Here is a 21,673-nt window from a genome sequence, read left to right on the forward strand (position 1 = left end):
GTGTCCCTCTAGTGGATGTATTTGGCTTAAAGGAAAAAACACGTAATTAAACTTATAAATAAACCATTATGTGCGTATATTACATTAATCGTGTTATTAAACATCATTGAACATAATTTTGCGAGCAGCGCAGGTCTGATGAACGAATCCACATCTGAGCTGAGCTCCGGTGTCCTGGATCAACCGGACATGCGCGTGCACGCTGGTTACCTCCACAGATTCGTCACAGGGGATTTTCAATGCAACAGATTTCAAAGCTTTCCACATTATTTGTGAATGTTTGTATCATTATTGGACTCTGTTGTTCCCCTGTCGATGTTAAAATGTATCTGACGCGGTTTAAGGGAAGGCATTGTTAATATTACTTAATTTGTGTAAATGAATTTGAGCATCAATATTGCTGCGGTCAAAGGAATGTCAAGCATTTCATTTTCTTTCTTTTGTATATTGCTAAAGAATGAGTGATAAACAAGCTATAGTTTTGCATTATGCATATAATTTCGAATTAGTGACACAGATAAAATGCAGTGAATTATTCTGAACAGGGATGTTCAACAAACGCAGCAAAATCACACACACACACACACACACACACACACACACACTTTTAATAATACATAGCTTCAAAGCAGCTTTACATAAAATGCTTTTTCTTTTTTTTACTATGAAGGGAAATCTGCTATGTCAGAAATGACTGTCGATGTATTGCAGAAATGTACAGTTTTATAACAGGTCTGTCAAGTCAAGTGAGGTCAGCTTTATTTATACAGCGCTTTATATGATACAGATCGTGTCAAAGGAGCTTCACAGAGTTAAATACTGAAATAGTGTGTCAATGCAAAGAAAGTTCAATTCAGCTGTAAAGCAGCTCTAATATGAGGACAATAGTGCAGTCAGTTTCTCAGTTAAAGTCAGTTCATCGTTGATTATGAGGTTAGTGGTGTATACTGTCTTTTGCAATATTAGCCATATATGTAATTAAAATAATTGACTTTGCAATTCATGTTTGTTTTAGGTAGTCTACTGCTAATTTTAACTTAATCTAGGCCCACATCTGTTCATTAGAACACATGACAGCACACTACAGACACAATGTAATCCAGTAATATTGAAGAGAAAATACTGATATTTGTACTTCAGCTCGTGGTAGAGTCTGATCATCCACTGAAAGGAATGTCCCATGTTAACAGGTTGTGAGAGTGACTCTGGAGCATGGTAAACTTCACTAAAACCGCGTGACATACACAGGCACGGACCCGTGGAATATCTCAGTGACGAATCTGTCGCCGTCTAACATCTGCTGGAAATACAGGTAAACATGCTAGCGTGCACGCGCACACCCCAGGTAACACGATGCCCAGCTGATCCATAACACCGGTTCTGTGAGTCCTGCCCACCATAAACCAGTCCAACAAACAACAACACACACGACAACCAGAGGAACACAACCCGAAAACATGTCCAACGAAGGTAATTAAGCATCATATATTCATTAGACGATAATATTAATATAAACAGGTGTGTTATGAGGGATCAACGCTAAGGATTTTTTCTACTGGCCCTGACACACACACAGGGGCGTAGATTACACCCACCCCCACTTTTTATAAAAAGTAAATTCGTCCCCCGCACTTTTTCATTGGACAGTTGTGTTCTCGACATGTTGAGGTTTTAATGGAGCAATGTATATAAATGCAGAATAATTTAAAATTCAAAGAGACAGGATAATTTATACATGACGTTTACGTTTCCATGGCAATCAGTCACTCAGTTTGTGACGTCACGATATGCCCAGGCTCGCGCCCGCGGTCCCGCGCTGTATCCATCATTCATTAGAGCTCGAGATGAGTTCAACTCTTCACTCCTTTTTTACGAAGAAGTCAAGCAGCGTAAGTTGGCATGTGGGATCCGAATAGTGTTGCACAATGTTGAGTGACTCTGCCTATTGCTCTTGCTGAATAATTAGCAAGTTTTGATGTTCATTATATGGAGAAATAAAAAGCTGCCTGGACAAACATGCACTTATTTATTTTCAGTGTATTTTTCCGTAACTCTTTTGTAACGTCTTTTATTTTAACACGTATGTATGTTATCAGAACCCTTCAAATAAGAATAAAGATAATGTTGAACTGAGATTTTACATAGTTTGCAGCATTGTGACATGTTTAACTCTGCCAATTCTACATGATGTATTTCAATCAAGTCTGCAAGCACTGATCTGATACAGGATCGATCTTCATTTAGGGCTGCTCTGTCATTATTGCACTCATTTGACGTTTTTATCTGTTAAGAATGAACAAGAAACAGTCAGCCTAGGTTTGTTAGGACAGAATCAGGACGACACACAGTGACAGGTGAGAAGAGTGGCTTTTAACACCTGGCTGTTTTTACATTGTATAAAATCTATTAATACACAAGCGTTTGTAGGATTATATATGGACCAATCATAAAAAACACATAATTAGTCAAATATAGAAAAATACAAAATAACATTAGTATGATGAACAACTTCTCAGCTATCATTTTTAACTACAGTAGGTAATTATTAGCTTGCATATTGGTTGTTTATCAGTACTTAAGCACATATTAATTCTGTATTCTTCATGACCATATTCTGCATCCCATAATCCTAAACTTAACAACTACAACGACTACCTTACAAGCTATTAATAAGCAGTGAATGACGAGTTTATTGAGGCAAAAGTCATAGTTAATAGTGAATATGTGTTTATCATTCTAAAGTGTTAAAAAATGATTTATGATACAAATGACTGGTTATTGTCCAGCAGTGTACTTAATGTGTTATTTTCTTCTGTATGTCACTATTCCCTGTATGTACATGTTTCAAACACTACTTTATTTGCTATAGACAGAGGCAGAAGTGAATTCAGAGCTGAGAGTGAATGAGGCAGAGAGTTTCAGTGAGGCTTCAGAGGTAAAGATTATTTACAGCATTGTCTATGATAAGATATTTCTTTAAACAGAGAGTAATCAGATTAATGTATAATAGAACAGAACAGAATAAAGGAGTATGTGAATGTGCAAGTATCCATTACTGTGTGCCATGTACTGTGCATACAACACACACAAAATACAATCTGAAATATGTAAACAATAGTACCCTTATAAGGACATCTTTGTAACTTATACTCAAAAAGGTGCACATATAGAGTACCAATATGTACCGTAATGTACAACTATGAAAGTTTTTGAGGTAAATAAGGTACAAAGATGTCCTTTTAAGGGTACTGTCCCAGTGACAAGCTGTTGTATTTCTTTCTTTCTTTTTCTTTTTTCTATCTTTCTTTCCTTCTATTTTATAATCATAAAGCATATTAAGCAAAAAGGTATGATTAAAAATAAAACCTGTCAATTAAAGGGTTAACTGAAGAAAACAACAACAAAAAAACAGGTATAACACTAGACACCCCCCCCCCCCACTTTTGAAATGATGGCTACGCCCCTGCACACACACACACAAAGTTGCTGTTATCATTGTTTTTGATAATAAATAAGCTTATATGACACCAATATTTTAGATAGCAAATCAATTTTACATTTCTCTATTTCAATTTCGATATCACAGCAAAAATCACTAGCCAGAAATAAACATAAATATAAAGTTTAAACATTATTAAAAGTGTATAGCACAAGTAATAGCACAAATAAACATAGGCCTATAGCACAAACAATGCTTTAGGTTTTTATGTTTGTAGATGTTCGGGTACAGAAATGGAAAAATCACATATTAAATAACATTTGCATATTCTTCGCTCTTTGATGGCCCTTGATTTTCATAGCCATTTGAGATTAGAGGCATCCACTGCATTTTAATCATGCATTGATCAAAAATTGATCATTTGCAAGGTTTGATTTATATTAGACTGTATAATTTCAAAATCTGAAGCAGACACAGAATCTTTATCTTTGTGAAATTATGCCACATAAAACTCTCTGCAGCAGGTGCTTATACAACAACTCCCCGGTTACTGCAAACAGAGCAGCACTGTTATCTATACGGACACAAAACGAAGATTTCTAAAAACACAGTTCCCCTCAGAAACATTCATATAAAATTCAATATTTGGGTTTTCTTCCTATATTTCGCACATCGTGTGAACAGTGATCTTGATCTGACTGCTTCAGTATTTGTTTCCTCTTTGCGTTCGTCTCCAGCGTCTCTGGCCTCTGTTAACGGATGTTTGCAGACTAATTATAATAATAACGTTACATTTCCACACAAAATTTGTCACAAATGGCATTTGGGAAAATGATTGCAGTGCAATGTGTGTGCAAGCACGGGACAGAGATAGTCTGAAATAAAACTAAATATGTGCATCTGTACTCCAGTGTATAAATTAGACTAATCATAGTTAAAGCTACAAAGTTACTTGCCAAGATGGGTATTTTGACACACTTTAGTATGTATTTGCCTGTTCAGGTGGCTGTTCAGCGAATGAATGGAGCTGTCTTCACGCAGAAATGCTTTTTAATCGCTTGAATTTTTAAATTAACAAGGCTTTAATTAACACATGCAAATGATCAAATTTCGCGACGACGCTGCAGTGGCCCGATCGGGCAAGTGACAAGTCCATCTACTGTCCTGAACGTCTTTCACACTGGCCCCGGGCCCCGGGCCATCCAGCAGTCCTTATTGTCCAGCCCTGAGTTTGTTTGGAAAAAGCCTCGATGAGGAGCAGAGGTGGACAATGAAGTAGCCTGCATGCACTTGAGTACACTTATTGAATATCTGTACTTTACTTGAGTATTATTATTTCTGGAAACTTATTTAACTTCATTACATTTGAAAGACAAATATGGTACTTTTCACTCCACTACTTTTATATCAAAGTCTTTGAAGTAGAACATCGTTATTATGTAGCAGCTTTGAAAGTCAGCGGGTGATTTATTAGAATGTTTTTCTCCTCTAAAGTGACTTTTTTCAGACAGTCTATGGGTAATCCTTCTTCTAGGGTTAAGTGAAGTGATTTCCCAGCATTTTTGAGCACTGACCAGTTGCAAATATGATATTTATTTACAACAATTCAATAATAAGTTAATATTGTGCTTCAGAGGCATATGGTAATGCAAGTATTACAGCAATAATAAAACAGTGCATTGACATGGAAAAGGACATTTACTTTTGGTACACAAGTACTTTTGAACGCAAGTACTTCTGTACTTTAAGTAAAAATCTGTCTTTACAACTTTCACTTGGAGTAATATTTGACCAGCAGTATCTGTATTTTCCTGTAGTGGAGTTCTGTACTTTGTCCGCCTCTGATGAGCACGTATTCATTGTAGGTTGATTTATTCTGTAAATGTTTTAATCGAACAAGAGGGAGGCCGGCGCCTTCAAAATAAACGTCCTGCCTCGAACGCATCGACCAAACAAAAACTTGACGATATATCGATCGACCAGTAATCCTGATTTCCACTTTTTCATTCCTTTGCAGTTTGTAAGTTTCAATGATAAAGTTTGAGTACTTCTTTTTGTCATTAAAACGGAAGCATTTGATATTTGACTTATTAAGTGCATTAAAGCTGATACATAAATATAAAAATCTTCATTCTTGTTTTGTGGAAAACAATTATGTGATGGGGAACGTTTTATCGATATTTTAACCTCTACATAATCAAATTATATATAATATTAGGTCTTTTTTTGCAAATCAGCAGAAATTATTTCAAAATGTAGTGCAACATCATTTGCTTGATGACATGATTTGACATGATCACTTTATTCTTAGGTGCAAATGTTCAGAGGGAGAGTTCCAGCAGAAACTCAAATGCGAGGAAGAGACCTGCTCAAAACTCTCCATCCGGACATTCTCCCAGTGATCACTTCACAGTAAATCCAGCTCTGAATGAACTGAGACTGGTTCTGCTGGGAAAGACCGGTGCGGGGAAAAGTGCAACGGGAAACACAATCCTGGGAGAAGATCGATTTGATGCTGAATTGAGCATGAGTTCAGTCACTAAAGAGTGCAGGAGAGAATGTGCAACGGTGGAGGGACGAGAGCTTGTTCTTGTAGACACACCTGGGTTTTTTGACACTGACTTAACAGAAGAACAATTAAAACAAGAAGTAATTCATTGCCTGGCCTTGTGTTCTCCTGGTCCTCATGCGTTTCTACTCGTCATACCGATAGAACGATATACAGAGGAGCAGCAACGCACCGTACAAATGATTCTGGAGATGTTTCATGAAGATATCGCTCATCACAGCATCCTGATCTTCTCACACGCCGACAGACTTAGAGGAGAATCCATTGAAAGGTTCGTTTCAAGACAAGATACAAAAGTTCAAGACCTCGTGGAGAGATTTGGGAGGCGTTTCATAGCCTTTGACAACACAAACCCTACAAACCGAGAACAAGTGAGTCGACTCCTGCAGAAAGTGGATAAACTGCTGGCTGTGATTGAGAATCGTTACTTCACTAATGAAGTTACACAGGCAATGCAGAAAGCCCAGAGGATAATAGAAGAGAGAATGCAAGCAGAAACAGCTGAAAGAAGGAAGAAAATCAAGAAGGAGGTCAAGAAAATGGCTGATGTTCGTTGGCGTGCGTTTATTTCTGACATGAATGAAGAAAGGCAGGAAACTGAACGAAGAATGAAACACATTCAAAGCAGGATTGATCGGATTGAGACGGATATAAAGAAGGAAAAGCAGAATGTGCGACCGATTCCAGCAAGACTACAGCGGTTCAGAGCGTCTCTGCAGAAGGAGCTGGAGAACATGGGACGACTGGAGAAAAGAGAGATGGATGAGAGGGAGGAGATAAAGGAAAGAAAAAAGAAAGAACAGAATGACCTGGACATCTGGATGCAAGAAGAAGAGCAGAGGAGACTGAGCGAAGCAGAACAGAACAATCAGTTTTCTTCAGATTACTATATTAATATGCTGACTAAGCTTTCTATGTTTTTGCTAGGAATTGGGGTGTCATTTGCACCAGCTCTCTTACTGTTTCTGTTCCCTGCAGCTCCAGCGGTGGAACCTGGATTGTCAGTGAAGTTTTTGGCCAGTTTGCTTGGCTTTGGACCTGCAGAAAGCGGGAGTTTTTTTGGTACGGCTGCTGGAGTTGCAATGAAAGCTGCATCTGTAAAGTTGGCAACAATGGCAAAATGCTGCATTCAGTAAAGAGCGTCACCCGAGCGCTCACTTCATCAGCAGTCTTGGGTCTAAAGTCTTTTCTCATTTATTTCCTCCTCGAGGATTTTTTTAAGAAGAGTGAAACAACCCGTCTTTCCAGGAAGCATTGCAAATGACTGAATCACATAAGGCTGTATATGACACAGTGTGAGAACTGAACACAAAGTGGCGCTAATCCACATGAATCCACATTTGTGCTTTTGGAACCAAATGGACTTAAATCTCAAACAGAAATCTTTTCTAAATCTAAAAACTTTTCCTCTCAATCCTTGCGATTGCCCGAATAGGAAGAAGTTAGAAAAGTCTGATATTTTTAATTTCCAAGGACACAATTGACTTAATGTTAATTAAGTAGCAGTAGCAGCTGAACATTGAACTAGTTTCAAAACTCATTTTATACAGTTTCTTACAACTTCTTTATCTCTTTGCTCATCTAAGGAGCATTCGTTGGATTATCTTACATTTTTATTAGTCCATCCTCCTCTCACTCTCCCCAAAGTTAAGTATCTCTCCATTTTGGCTTTCTTTTAATAGTAGCAACTGTTGTCTGTTGTATTTTAAAAATCATCAAAAGAATGTAAAAATGTAACAGTTTAGCGGGTTGTTGATTTGTAGTTACATTGTTCCTCTGTTAGTAATTCTATGCACTAAAATGGTTTATCTAGCTTAAATAAAGGCAAATTGTCTCTGGACTTTGTGCAATGTAGCATAGTTAATCATTATTAATTATTATATTACATTTTTTTTTCATTCATATATATATGTAAACAATAGAGTGTATATGACTGTAAAATGGACTGTAAATGTTTGTTTTCTCATTTTTAGACGCTAGGTTTGCTGTGTTAATTGAAAAATCAATTTAGAGCTGAACAAGAAAGTGACTTTATAAAAATGTAACCTAAACAAAAAAAAAAAAAATGCAACCGGAAGAAAACAAGCTGCTTCAGCTTCATACTGCTGATCTGTGGAGGAGGAAGATGGAAGATTTAATATCAATAAACTGCGTTAAACTTCTGATCACCATGTTGTTGTACACATGTGAGTATAAATATGACTGTTTAATGATTAACTGTGTGTTTGTTCGGTCATGAGATGATGAATATTGTTCTCTCGCTCAGGCCTGGAATGAAAATATCAAGTCAAGTCTGCTTTATTGTCAATTGTTCCACATGTACAGCACATACATACAGAGAATTGAAATTGCGTTACTCTCAGACCCTTGGTGCATACAGTTAACATTAAACACTGACAGTAGACGTTCAAATACAGATAAATACAGTTTAAACATATGTACATATAACTATACAGATATACAAATGAGGACATTGTAGAAGAATAAAGAAAGAGATAAAGTGGCATAAGGCACATGGCAGATAGAGTGCAAACCAGTTAAATAAAACAAAACTGTGCAGATATATGTGTAGTGCAAGAAGAGCTTGTCAGTCTGTTAAAGTGACAAGAGAACAGTCTTTTATCAGACTATCAGAAGAGGTAGTTTGCAGTCAATGCTGGATGAGGTAGTGATCAGTTCAATGCTGCACAAGTGACAGGTGCTGGTCACAGTTTTTAAGTGGGTGGGGGGGTGGAAGGTCCTGGGGGGGGGGGGGGGTCGCAGTATCAGTGTTGCATGGGGTAAAAGAGGGGGGGGCAGGGACGGGAGGGAGTTCAGCTTCCTGACAGCCTGATGTATGAAGCTGTCCTTCAGTCTGCTGGTCCTCGCCTGGAGACTCCGCAGTCTCCTCCCTGATGGCAGCAGACTGAAGAAGCTGTGTGTCAGGTGGGTGGGATCACCTGCAATGCAGAGGGCTTTGCGGATGAGACGGGTGCTGTAGATGTCCTGAGGGAGGGGAGAGAGACACCAACGATCTTCTCAGCTGCTCTCACTATGCGTTGAAGTGACTTGCAGCAGGATGCGTTGCATGCGCCATACCACACAGTGATGCAGCTGGTTAGGATGCTCTCGATGGTGCCTCTGTATAAGGTGCACATGATGGGGGCCGGGGCTCTGGCTCTTCTGAGTTTGCGGAGGAAGTAGAGACGCTGCTGTGCTTTCTTGGCCAGTGCTACAGTGTTGTTAGTCCAGGAGAGGTCCTCTGTGATGTGCACACCCAGGAACTTGGTGCTACTCTCTCTCTCCACAGTCGCACCGTTGATGGTCAGAGGGGCATGCTGAGTGTGTACTCTCCTGAAGTCAACAACAATCTCCTTCGTCTTCTCCACATTCAGAGAGAGATTGTTGTCACTACACCACCCGGCCAGGCGGCTCACCTCGCTCCTGTATTTTGTCTCATCTCTGTTGCTAATGAGACCCACCACAGTTGTGTCATCCGCAAACTTAATGATCAGGTTAGAGTTGTGTGACGGTGTGCAGTCGTGGGTCAGCAGAGTGAAGAGGAGGGGGCTCAGCACACATCCTTGGGGGGCCCCAGTGTTCAGTGTGATGGTGCCTTAATGTGTTACTGCCGACCCGTACTGCTTGAGGTCTCCCGGTCAGGAAGTCCAACAGCCAGTTGCACAGAGAGGTGTTGAGCCCCAGCTGGACCAGTTTGTGAGTGAGCTGTTGAGGGATGATTGTGTTGAATGCTTAACTGAAGTCTATGAACAGCATCCTGACATATGAGTCTTTTTTCTCCAGATGTGTGAGGGCTGGGTGGAGGGCAGTGGCGATGGCATCATCGGTCGAGCGGTTTGACCTATATGCCAATGGACCAATTTACCTTCAATGAAATCTAACCTTAGTGTAATTGACAGAATTACTAAAAAATATTTTGCTACCTAAAAGTTAAAGATTTTTTGTGTCACGCATGCATGCATGTCTGTTTCCCTCATGTTAAATATGAAACGCATGTGGACTGATATTTTTCCAATGTCTGGACTCCTTTATTAATGGAGTATATAAACAGACGTTTAATTGGTATTAAATGCATTTTCTGAGAATTTATATTTCAAGTTTTTACGGCAAATGTCGAAATGCGCGCTCTTTGGTCCATCAGTGCTTGAGTCACTGATCACATTAGATCGCATACAACATATAACCCATTCACACATAACTTTAAAATAATCTGGCTGACCCCCCCCCCCACCTTTCAAGGCGACCCTTATTTAGAATGTGTCACTTTATGGTTTCCATGGTGACGCGTCATTGCTTGTCACGTGACACACCGCAGCAGCAACAGCGCTTTTTTATTCAGAATATTCACAAATGTGTTAGCTATGGCATGAAATATCTGATATTCCGATTGTCGAATACATGCAAGTGGAAGTGTATTGTTGTTTAAGCACCTTTATACCGATCGCGTTAGTTGAGCTGTATGCGCGATGTTAGTTTGTGCCGCAGACGCAGTTCAGAGAATCGGATCTGTTGCATTTACAACACCTGAATTCATCCACTTCTCCTGAAATACTTAAAAGTAAGTGGCTGGTGAACTGGGAGAAGAATAGAGTAAACATTAAAGTTACTTACACAATGTGTATCTGATATAAATAAAACGTGTTGAATTATAATGGAAAGGATATTATTACCTCTTCCATAGACATCAGTGTGTATTTTACAAACTCTAAATGTATTGTCTTTTTAGTTCTTGTGTGAATTTATATGTCTGAATCCTAAAATAAACAGTATGTGGTTGAAAACACTGAAAAGTTGTGATATATGACAGCTCTGAGCACGCCTGTCTCTGGCTAAATTCAACATTTGCTTAAAAACAAGAAATTTTATGACACAAAATTTTGAAATGTAGGCTTCAATCAAACACATTTTAATTCAGATTCTGTATTTATATATATATATATATATATGCCTTCTATGTAGGCTAACTGTAACTGTAATTTAAATAATTTTCTTATGTTAATAATATATTATTGTTTATTCTTAAGTGTGCAGTGAGTGTTTTCTCCAGTGCAAATGGACACTGAAATTAAAAAGCAACAAATCTGCAAACACCTAAAGTACATGAAGCCCCGGCCTATGATGTATGAATGTGAGTGGAAAGCAAGGATGTGTATTTCTGCAGTCTGTGTGTGTTTTCAGGGATGAGCAGCTGATCACTCCACACCACAGCTCCACTGATGTTAACCTTTACTCGTCAAATTTTGGCTTTACAATGTTTACCTTTCAGAGACGAAGTGTTTTAGGAACATGTTCACATGAAACAAGCTAAACAGATAAATAGAGAGGTTTCACCAAACAGTCATGCACTGCTGCTCCTGTCATTGCATCAATATTTCATATGTATTTATTGTGTCCAAAGGTCTTTAACATGATTTATTTTACATTAAGTTAAACAAGTGGAAATAATACAAGCATTACTGAAACATGCCCAATAAAAAAGAAGAAGTATTTTAATATAAATGTATACAGCAGGGCTGCGTTCAGCCCCGAAAAAACGGTGCAAAACGTTTATTAAACGGAAACAGTGATGCGTTGAACACCCTGTTCTGATGACGCAAGAGTTGCAGCTGAGAAGATCACTCTGTTCTTTTTGAAGTATAAATAAATACGTTTTTAGTACTGCAAAATACGCTCAATGTTACAGTCACTGCCATCCAGAATAACAGAGAACATCCCAATGGACTGAAGGGATTTGTGGAAACTGTGGTTCCTAATTATTGTGAAATTCAAAAAGAAATGACAGAAATTATTATTAATGAGCATCTTAAGTGAACACATTAGGGGCTATTTAGTCCAATGGGATTTTTGGATTGGTGCATGCTCTCAAATGATCCATCATTTCTTGGTGAACTTTGGGTTTCAACTTCAGATCAGTCTTTGCTCCAAAGGATCAGTGTTTCTGCATTTTTTTACTTAAACGGTTCCCACAACTCAGTTCTCCAGGTTCCATCCTGCCAGACTTGCCAAAGCTCCAGGAAATTGACATTTGCTGATATTTAGGTCATTATCTGAATTGGCTTTAAAGAGAATAGGAACTTTATTTGAAGTAACTATGAAAGCAGAAAACATTGATTTCAGGATGAAAAGAAATTTCAGGTGAAGGATAATCCACTTCTTACCTCCGAGACTGTGTTATGATCTATATGACCTTATTATTATTATTGTATTAGGCTTATCATTATTGCTGATTACTGTGGTTCTGGTATGACATTGTAATATTTACCATTATATAATAAGAGGAGCATAGAAAAGTTTATGAAAGTGTCACTCCACAACACAATAGCAAAATATATAAATATGTATAGTATTTTGTTACATTAATCAGTGTCTAGCACACCTTCCTGGAAAGGATATGGACCAGAAGACATTGCAATTACTATGATATTTAGACAGACTTAAAGAAGTTCCAGATCTATACTATACGTTGTGTTCCAAATTTGAAGTTGATATAAAAAAAATTGAGGTTACTATGCAATTTTGTTTAGGGGTTATACCACAAACAGCCACCGGGTGCCATTCAAACCCCATTGAAGTTTTTTATGCGCTTTTCTGTCACACATGGATCAATTTCTCTCTCACTCTTACTCCTATCACGAAATACCACCAGATATGGAATCTTGAGAGTCAGACCTTTCCGATGATATGTATTTTGTCAAGATTATAAAACGTTTTGATTCTATAAGACCGTAATACATTTAGAATATGACTCCTCCCACTAAGTCCGCTAAAAGATTTTAAAGTACCTTTTCTATGGTGACGCAATATCCGATTTCAAAACGGTTTTCACAGGAATTTTGAGATTTTAAGCTTTCAAATGATATATAATATATGATGTTTACTAAAACATGTGATAGGAAAAAAAAGGAAACGAATAGAATTTTTGTGTCAAAGGTCAGCGCTCCTATTATGGTGTAAATGTTTTGAGGTGCGCTCTTGTCATAAATTAATCTATTACTGCTCCTACATAATTTTTAATAACAAACAGGGGTAAAATATCTATTTAGGAGTCTTGGACCTTTCCAATGATATAGTTTGTCATGATTAAATTAGGATTTAATGGTAATATATTGAAGTAAAATTAGGTGTCCCGTATACGGGGATGGTGACAGTTAAGGGGTTTTAAGTGACTTTACTTTTTAGTTGTTTTTATTGCAGTCAGAAAAATACAGTGAGCTGTAAACGACAAAGAAATAAATAGGCCTGCGCATTTTGCACATGATGCTACGTAATTAATATTGAATGGAATTTATTTGTGATTTCAGTTCATTTCTGCTCTTTGTGTCCCTCTAGTGGATGCATCTAGTGGACTCAAAGTGAAAACCGCGTAATAAAAGTAATAAATAAATATCTTACATGTGCATATATCTTACATGAAGCATGTCTGTAAATAAATATAAATAATGCATGTATTTTTCATGGTATACTCTCAGTACCAGTCTCATCTGTTGCATCATCGTTTGAGGTCGTGTCCAGTTTCGTTTCTGCTGAAGTCCTGCCTCTCACAAAACCAGTCCAATATCATTATAAACCCGACACAAACCCACAGCGAGCTGAGAAACCAGACTACACGACATGTACAACCAAGGTACTGTAACTAAGCCTATTACGTGTATTTAATCGTTAAAGTATCATTTATTTAGACGATTATGTTTATTTAAGCAGAGGCAGTTCTTGTATTTTGCCAAAATTCAACATCCGTTTTTTGTTTTTGGAAAAAGCTTTGATGTATTGGTTATGCATATTTTATACTATTTTTTTGTTAAATATATGCATTTTACACAGTAAACTAAATAAAATGCAAGCGCATTATTATCATTCTCTTAAAGTCAATGAACAGTGTCTGGGATGACCAGAGAAACCTAAAATTTACATTTATGCATTTAGCAGACGCTTTTATCCAAAGCGACTTACATTGCATTCATGTTACAGTTTTTACATTTTATCAGCTCTTCTATACAAAATCTACACAATTGTAGAATAAATAATTATCAATGTCATTTTTCTCAACAACAAACATTTTTTCCTCAGGAGCAAGTCACCACGGGCAGATGTCCAACAGAAGCTCAAATGAGAGAAACAGACCAACAAATGTTGGTTCTCCTTCTCAAACTCAAATTCCTCCCAACATGATTTCACAAGGTTCACCTGGCAGCGATCCGCTCGGAGTAAATCCAGCTCTGAATGAACTGAGACTGGTTCTGCTGGGAAAAACCGGTGCGGGGAAAAGTGCAACGGGAAACACAATCCTGGGAGAAGATCGATTTGATGCTGAATTGAGCATGAGTTCAGTCACTAAAGAGTGCAGGAGAGAATGTGCAACGGTGGAGGGACGAGAGCTTGTTCTTGTAGACACACCTGGGTTTTTTGACACTGATCTGACAGATGAAGAACTGCAACGGGAGATAATTAATTGCCTGGCCTTGTGTTCTCCTGGTCCTCATGTGTTTCTACTCGTCATACCGATAGAACGATATACAGAGGAGCAGCAACGCACCGTACAAATGATTCTGGAGATGTTTCATGAAGATATCGCTCATCACAGCATCCTGATCTTCTCACACGCCGACAGACTTAGAGGAGAATCCATTGAAAGGTTCGTTTCAAGACAAGATACAAAAGTTCAAGACCTCGTGGAGAGATTTGGGAGGCGTTTCATTGCCTTTGACAACACAAACCCTACAAACCGAGAACAAGTGAGTCGACTCCTGCAGAAAGTGGATAAACTGCTGGCTGTGAATGAGAATCGTTACTTCACTAATGAAGTTACACAGGCAATGCAGAAAGCCCAGAGGATAATAGAAGAGAGAATGCAAGCTGAAAGAACAAGGAAAATAAAGGAGGAGGTCAGAAAAATGGCTGATCTTAGGAGGGCCAAGTTCATTGCTGCCATGAATCAAGAGAGGGAAGAAACTGAACAAAGAAGGAATTTTATACAAGGCAGGATTGGCCAGATCCAGATGGAGATAAAGAAGGCAGAGCAGAATTTGCAATGGTTCAGAGCATCTTTGAGGAAGGAGCAGGAGAACCTCAGAACAATAGGGGAACGAGAGATGAAGAAGGAGATTGAAAGAATGGAAAAAGAAGAGAAAGAAAAGAATGACCTGGACATCTGGATCCAAGAAGAGGAGCAGAGGAGACTGAGTGAAGCAGGACAGACGAATCTACTTTCTCTATATTGCAATAAAAAAAATCTGTTTATGTTGACCATGTATTTGCTCAGCCTTGGATCTGGATTTGCACCTGCTCTCTTAGCGATCCTGTTCCCTGCAGCTCCAGCGGTGGAAGCCGGATTGGCAGCAGGATTATTGACCAACTTGTTAGCTGCAGAAGGATGGAGTTTTGTTTGGGTGGCCACTGGAGTCGCCAAAGCTGCAGTCCTGACCCACTGCTCCATCCAGTGACCCGTTCACAACTGAAAATCAAGATAAATTTACAACTCCAGCAGCCTTACAAAGACATGTGAACATATACATGAATTTTCCTAAATGCATCCCACTTTATAAATCACAGTTCATCTTGAAGGGTTGCAGCTAACAGGGAATGTTCTCAGCCGGCAAGTTTCTCTCATAGTTATGAATATGAACAAACATTGTTTTTGCACAACTCGAATTTGCTTTTTGTGATCATACACTTTTCCTATCTGTTTGTAAGATTAGAAAACTGCAATATTTGTCTATACATGAGAAGGTATATCAAACATGTATGGGGACTTTGGGCTTTATTTTGTGAAGTACTGAAGAATCTAAGGATTTAATCTGACTTTTCTAGGAATCTGTGTGTGTGTGTGTGTGTGTGTGTGTGCGCGCGTGCGTGCATGTGTGTGTGTGCGCGCGTGCGTGCATGTGTGTGTGTGTGTGTGTGTGTGTGTGTTGTTTCAAGAGAGACACCATATCTTGATTTTTATGTTTTTTCACATTTATTTAATATCGTTTAGTTGGTTTCTATATTATTGCTTCTTATTTTACTTATTTTAAGTTTTGTGATTATATCCAACTATATTAATCTAAATAAAGGGAAGGCATATCAATGTATATTGTGTCTCTGGACTTTATATTGTGTTGTAACGTAAGGTATATTAGCCTATATTTCATAAAATTCACTTAAATAATTATGAAATAAGCTTAAAAAACAATAGGTTTTTAAACTAAGTCACTAAATTAGTTGTTTACGCTTGTTTGTGATTAATTTCACACTTAAAATATCTTTGGATTGAGTGCAGCATGTCCAGAATCATTTGAGAGACGCCACACACAGCTGTGTAGCTGTAGATATTCTTATATTTTATTATTTATTTTAAAATGTGCAGTGAGTAAAAAGCAATCTGGAAACACCTAAAGTACGTGTCACACAGAAGCCCTATGATGTATGAACGTGATTGGAAAGCAAGGATGTGTATTTCTGCAGTCTGTGTGTGTTTTCAGGGATGAGCAGCTGATCACTCCACACCACAGCTCCACTGATGTTAACCTTTACTCGTCAACTTTTGGCTTTACAATGTTTACCTTTCAGAGAAAGTTTTTTTGGAACATGTTCACATGAAACAAACTAACAAACACAAACAGTCATGCACTGCTGCTCCTGTCATTGCATTAATATTTAATATGTATTAATTGTGTCCAAACGTCTTAAATGTGATTTATTTAAAACTAAGTTAAACAAGTGGGACATAATACAAACATTACTGAAACATGTCCAGTAAAAAAAAATATATATTAATATAAATAACCATTCTTTCTGGTCTTTGAATCTGATTGGCTGAGAGGTCTTTCCTCCAATGAGATATTCACCCAGTATCACACAGGTACCGTTTTACCGTTTGTATCACTCCACATGTAGTTTTAGAAATAATACTGGTTTTACGTGTCACGAAATGTATAGTTTTAAGAGGTTTTTTATGTTAGAATGTACTTGTTTAGACTTCAAATATGTTGTTTGTTAATAAAGATAAAGTCTATTTTAAAATTAATTTAGCTGTTTTGGGAGATGTGAGCTCCAGGGCGTCAGCGGTCGTTCTGTGCTCATAAACCCGCAGAGAGAGCGCCTCACCTTGGCCAGATCTTCTGGAATTTACCGCTGCCTCTGATGTCTCTATAGTGGTTAAACATGAGATATAATTAGTTTTGGGTAAATCTAATGGGCAGTCTTTGGTCTCACTAATCTATTACTTGTTCAAGAGAAAATAGTTTTGGCTGAGGGCAAAATCTCCTCATGTTATATTTTGATATAACTTTAATTCTGTATATCAGAGCGCTGCCTTTTTACTTTTCACTGAACTGCCTAGAAATTAATTGCCTTTTATGATGGCTGTTGTTGTTGGTCCCAGGGATGTGGGGAGCTGGGGGGGGGGGGGGGTCGTGGTATCAGTGTTCAGTGTTGCATGGGGTAAAAGAGGGGAGGGGGGGCAAGGACGGGAGGGAGTTCAGCTTCCTAACAGCCTGATGTATGAAGCTGTCCTTCAGTCTGCTGGTCCCTGCCTGGAGACTCCGCAGTCTCCTCGCAATATCATACTCATACCAGTGTGATATCGCTCATATATATAGTGCCCTCCAAAAGTATTGGAACTGAGGCCAATTCCTTTATTTTTGCTGTAGACTGTAAACATTTGGGTTTGACATCAAAGGATGAATATGAGATGAGAGATTAACATTTCAGCTTTTATTTACAGGTATTTTCATCTGGATCTGATACACAACTTAGAAGATAGCACCTTTTGTTAGAACCCATCCATTTTTCATGTTACAGAAAGTATTGGAACAGATAGAATTAACAGATTAAAGTGAAAAAGACTTCATACTTAGTTGCAAATCCTTTGCTTTCAATAACTGCATCAAGCCTGTGACCCATTGACATCACCAAACCTTTGCATTCTTCTTTTGTGCTGCTTTTCCAGGCTTTCACCGCAGCCTCTTTCAGTTTTGGGGGGTTACTCCTTCAGTCTCTTCTTTAGCAGGTAAAATGCATCCTCTACAGGGTTTAAGTGTGGAGATGGACTTGGCCAGTCTAAAACCTTACACTTGTTGCCCCTGATGAACTCAGACAAAATATTTCCATCACTTTGGTCCATAAAATCAGTCCATAAAACCTTGTCCCAGAATTTTTGAGGCTCGTCTCCTATTCTTCTCGCTAATGAGTGGTTTGCATCTTCTGGTGTAGCCTCTGTACTTGTGTTCATGAAGTCTTCTGCGAACAGTAGATTGTGATTCCTTCACTCCTGCCCTCTGGAGGTTGTTGCTGATGTCACTAACAGCTGTTTTAGGGTCTTTCTTACAGCTGTCACAATGTTTCTGTCATCAACTGCAGATGTTTTTCTTGATCTACCCATTTGAGGTGTGTTTCTTTCTTCCTCAGGAGATTCCTAATGGTTGTACTTGCTATTGCCAGTGTTTGTGCAATGGTTTGATTGATTTTTCATCTTCTCTCAGCTTCACAATTGCTCGTTTTTCACCCATAGACACCTCTCTGGTTTTCATGTTGGTTACACGTCTAACTAACTATAAATGCAGTCTGCACGGATCTGAAACAGCGCAGACATTCAGTGCTATTTATTGTTTGAATAATCCATTAATAGGACACACAGGGCAACAAAACACACCTGTCAGTCACATGTTACAATACTTTCTGTAACATGAAAAATGGGTAGGTTCAAACAAAAGGTGCTATCTTCTAAGTTGTGCATCAGATCCAGATGAAAATACCTGTAAATAAAAGCTGAAATGTTAATCGCTCATCTCATATTCATCCTTTGATGTCAAACACATGTTTTTAGTCTACAGCAAAAATAAAGGAATTGGCCTTACTGTTCCAATACTTTTGGAGGGCACTGTATATATATATATATATATACAGTGCCCTCCAAAAGTATCTTAAACTAAGGGTGAATGTTGTTATGTTGTTTTAAATGGCACTAAATAGTGGAGTATTGTGGTGTTTTATGTGTCAGTTTTAAGATCTGGCTTGCTGTTTTACTGAATTTAGCAGTGAATGAAGAGGTATCATATCGATCACAAGTGCAGTATGGAGTACCTCAAGGCTCAGTACTGGGGCCGTTACATTTCACGCGTTACATGTTACCCTTGGGAAATACTTACTTTACTTTACTTTTACTTTTGTCATTTAGCAGACGCTTTTGTCCAAAGCGACTTACAAATAAGAAAAAGTAACTAAAACTAAAAAGTTACAACTCTATAAATACTATCTACCCACATATTTAAGAAAATAAAGAAATTAAATAAAATTGACACATGTATATAACAACAACATTTCAATAATAAACATATCAATGAAAAAATTAAATAAAAAGCTACTACTATCATCAGGAAACACAGTGTTAGCTTTCACTGTTACGCTGATGATACTCAGCTCTGTATTTCTTCGTGGCCCAGTGAAACACAGCAAATTGAGAAACTAATGGAATGCATAGTCGATATAAAAAACTGGATGACGAGTAATTTCTTACTGCTAAATTCAGAAAAAACAGAGGTGTTAATTATCAGACCTAAAACCCCCACATGTAATAACCTAGAACACTATCTAACACATGATGGCTGCTCTGTAAATTCTTTGTCATCAGTCAGGAAGCTAGGTGTGCTGTTTGATAGCAATCTTTCCTTTAACAGCCACGTTTCTAGCATTCGTAAAACTGCATTTTTTCATCTTAAAACTACATCTAAACTGAGACCAATGCTCTCAACGTCAAATGCAGAAATGTTCATTCATGCATTTATGTCCTCAAGGTTAGATTATTGTAATGCTTTATTGGGTGGTTGTTCTGCACGCTTAATAAATAAACTCCAGTTGGTCCAAAATGCAGCAGCTAGAGTTCTTACTAGAACCAGGAAGTATGAACACATTAGTCCGGGTCTGTCAACATTGCACTGGCTCCCCATCAAACATCGTATTTTAAAATCTTGTTAATTACTTATACAGCCCTGAATGGTTTAGCTCCTCCGTATTTGAGCGAGCTCTTATCGCATTATAGTCCTCCATGTCCATTACGTTCTCAAAACTCTGGCCATTTGATAATACCTAGAATATCAAAAATCAACTGCGGGCGGCAGATCCTTTTCCTATTTAGCTCCCAAACTCTGGAAAAATCTACCTAATACTGTTCGGAAGGCAGACACACTCTGTCAGTTTAAATCTAGATTAAAGACCCATCTCTTTAACCTGGCGTACACATAACACACTAATACACTTCTAATATTCAAATCTGTTAAAGGATTATTAGGCAGCATTAATTAGGTCAACGAGAACCGGGAACACTTCCCATAACACACGATGTACTTGTTACATCGTAAGAAGAATGGCGTCTATGCTACGCTAATATTAGTCTGTTTCTTTCTTATTCCGAGATCACCGTAGCAACCAGATCCAGTCTGTATCCAGATCAGATTGTGAATCAGCACCCAGAGATGACCTCTACAGCCCTTAACGTCAGCGGAGACCAGGACAACTAGATGAGTCTCAGAGACAGATCCCCAGTGAGGACCCACTTAGACAGCCATCGGGAAAGACCACTGGAACCAGTTGAGCCCTTACAATCTGACATTGCTGCAGTTGGAATTGAACTGCTGGTTCGTTTGGCCAGAGGAGAACTGGCCCCCCGACTGAGCCTGGTTTCTCCCAAGGTTTTTTCTCCATTCTGTCACCGATGGAGTTTTGGTTCCTTGCCGCTGTCGCCTCTGACTTGCTTAGTTGGGGACACTTCATTTCCAGCGATATCGCCGACCTTATTGCACAGACACTATTTAAACTGAACTGAGCTGGACGATGTCATCACTGAATTCAATAATGAAATGCCTTTAACTGAAAATTGAGTGTTTAATCTTGTCATTTTATATTATTGACACGCTATTTTCCTATTTTGATATTGTGCAGTTGCTTTGACACAATCTGTATTGTTAAAAGCGCTATATAAATAAAGGTGACTTGACTTGAATTTCTCCAGCATGTTTACAATGAAGCATTTACCTGAACTTTGAAATTGCACTTCAAGCTTTGTGTTTTATTGTTGTTTGTTTGAAATGCCTAAATGCAATAAAAACTATGTTGTTGTACCAGCAGTTTTCTTGGTTTAACATTGTACTACCGTTATTTTACCCACATCTTCCTTACAAAATAGTTTTATGATTTTTGGACAGGTGGTGCTCTGCTTTCAATCCAAGCATTTCCAATTTTCATGACATCATATACTCATCAGACTTTTCTCATACCTTTTATTTCTATTGATCGATGAAGATATTACTTCATATGTAAAGCTTGTTTTTTTTTAAGTGACTTTACTTTTTAGTTGTTTTTATTGCAGTCATAAAAATACAGTGAGCTGTAAACGACAAAGAAATAAATAGGCCTGCGCATTTTGCACATGCTACGTAATTAATATTGAATGGAATTTATTTGTGATTTCAGTTCATTTCTGCTCTTTGTGTCCCTCTAGTGGATGCATCTAGTGGACTCAAAGTGAAAACCGCGTAATAAAAGTAATAAATACATATCTTACATGTGCATATATCTTACATGAAGCATGTCTATAAATAAATATAAATAATGCATGTATTTTTCATGGTATATGTGATGACCACAAAAGTGTCATCTTTGTGTTATGTAAAATATTCAGAATTATTGTT

At 38.0% G+C, this 21,673-nt stretch overlaps 2 protein-coding genes across 2 annotated transcripts; both read left to right on the top strand.

Annotated features, from left to right (window-relative positions):
- Positions 1 to 1,349: 1,349 nt before the first annotated feature.
- Positions 1,350 to 8,056, top strand: LOC306881012 (uncharacterized protein). The gene is made up of 2 exons (XM_079434832.1): positions 1,350 to 1,470; positions 5,751 to 8,056. Exons 1-2 carry the CDS (start codon positions 1,458 to 1,460, stop codon positions 7,142 to 7,144), a joined length of 1,407 nt encoding a protein of 468 aa, XP_079290958.1. The 5' UTR covers positions 1,350 to 1,457; the 3' UTR covers positions 7,145 to 8,056.
- Positions 8,057 to 13,556: 5,500 nt separating this feature from the next.
- Positions 13,557 to 16,077, top strand: LOC306881013 (GTPase IMAP family member 4-like). The gene is made up of 2 exons (XM_079434833.1): positions 13,557 to 13,632; positions 14,076 to 16,077. Exons 1-2 carry the CDS (start codon positions 13,620 to 13,622, stop codon positions 15,446 to 15,448), a joined length of 1,386 nt encoding a protein of 461 aa, XP_079290959.1. The 5' UTR covers positions 13,557 to 13,619; the 3' UTR covers positions 15,449 to 16,077.
- Positions 16,078 to 21,673: the final 5,596 nt, after the last annotated feature.

This window comes from Barbus barbus (genome assembly GCF_936440315.1).
Source record: "Barbus barbus genome assembly, chromosome: 15".
Classification (NCBI taxonomy): Eukaryota; Metazoa; Chordata; class Actinopteri; order Cypriniformes; family Cyprinidae; genus Barbus; species Barbus barbus.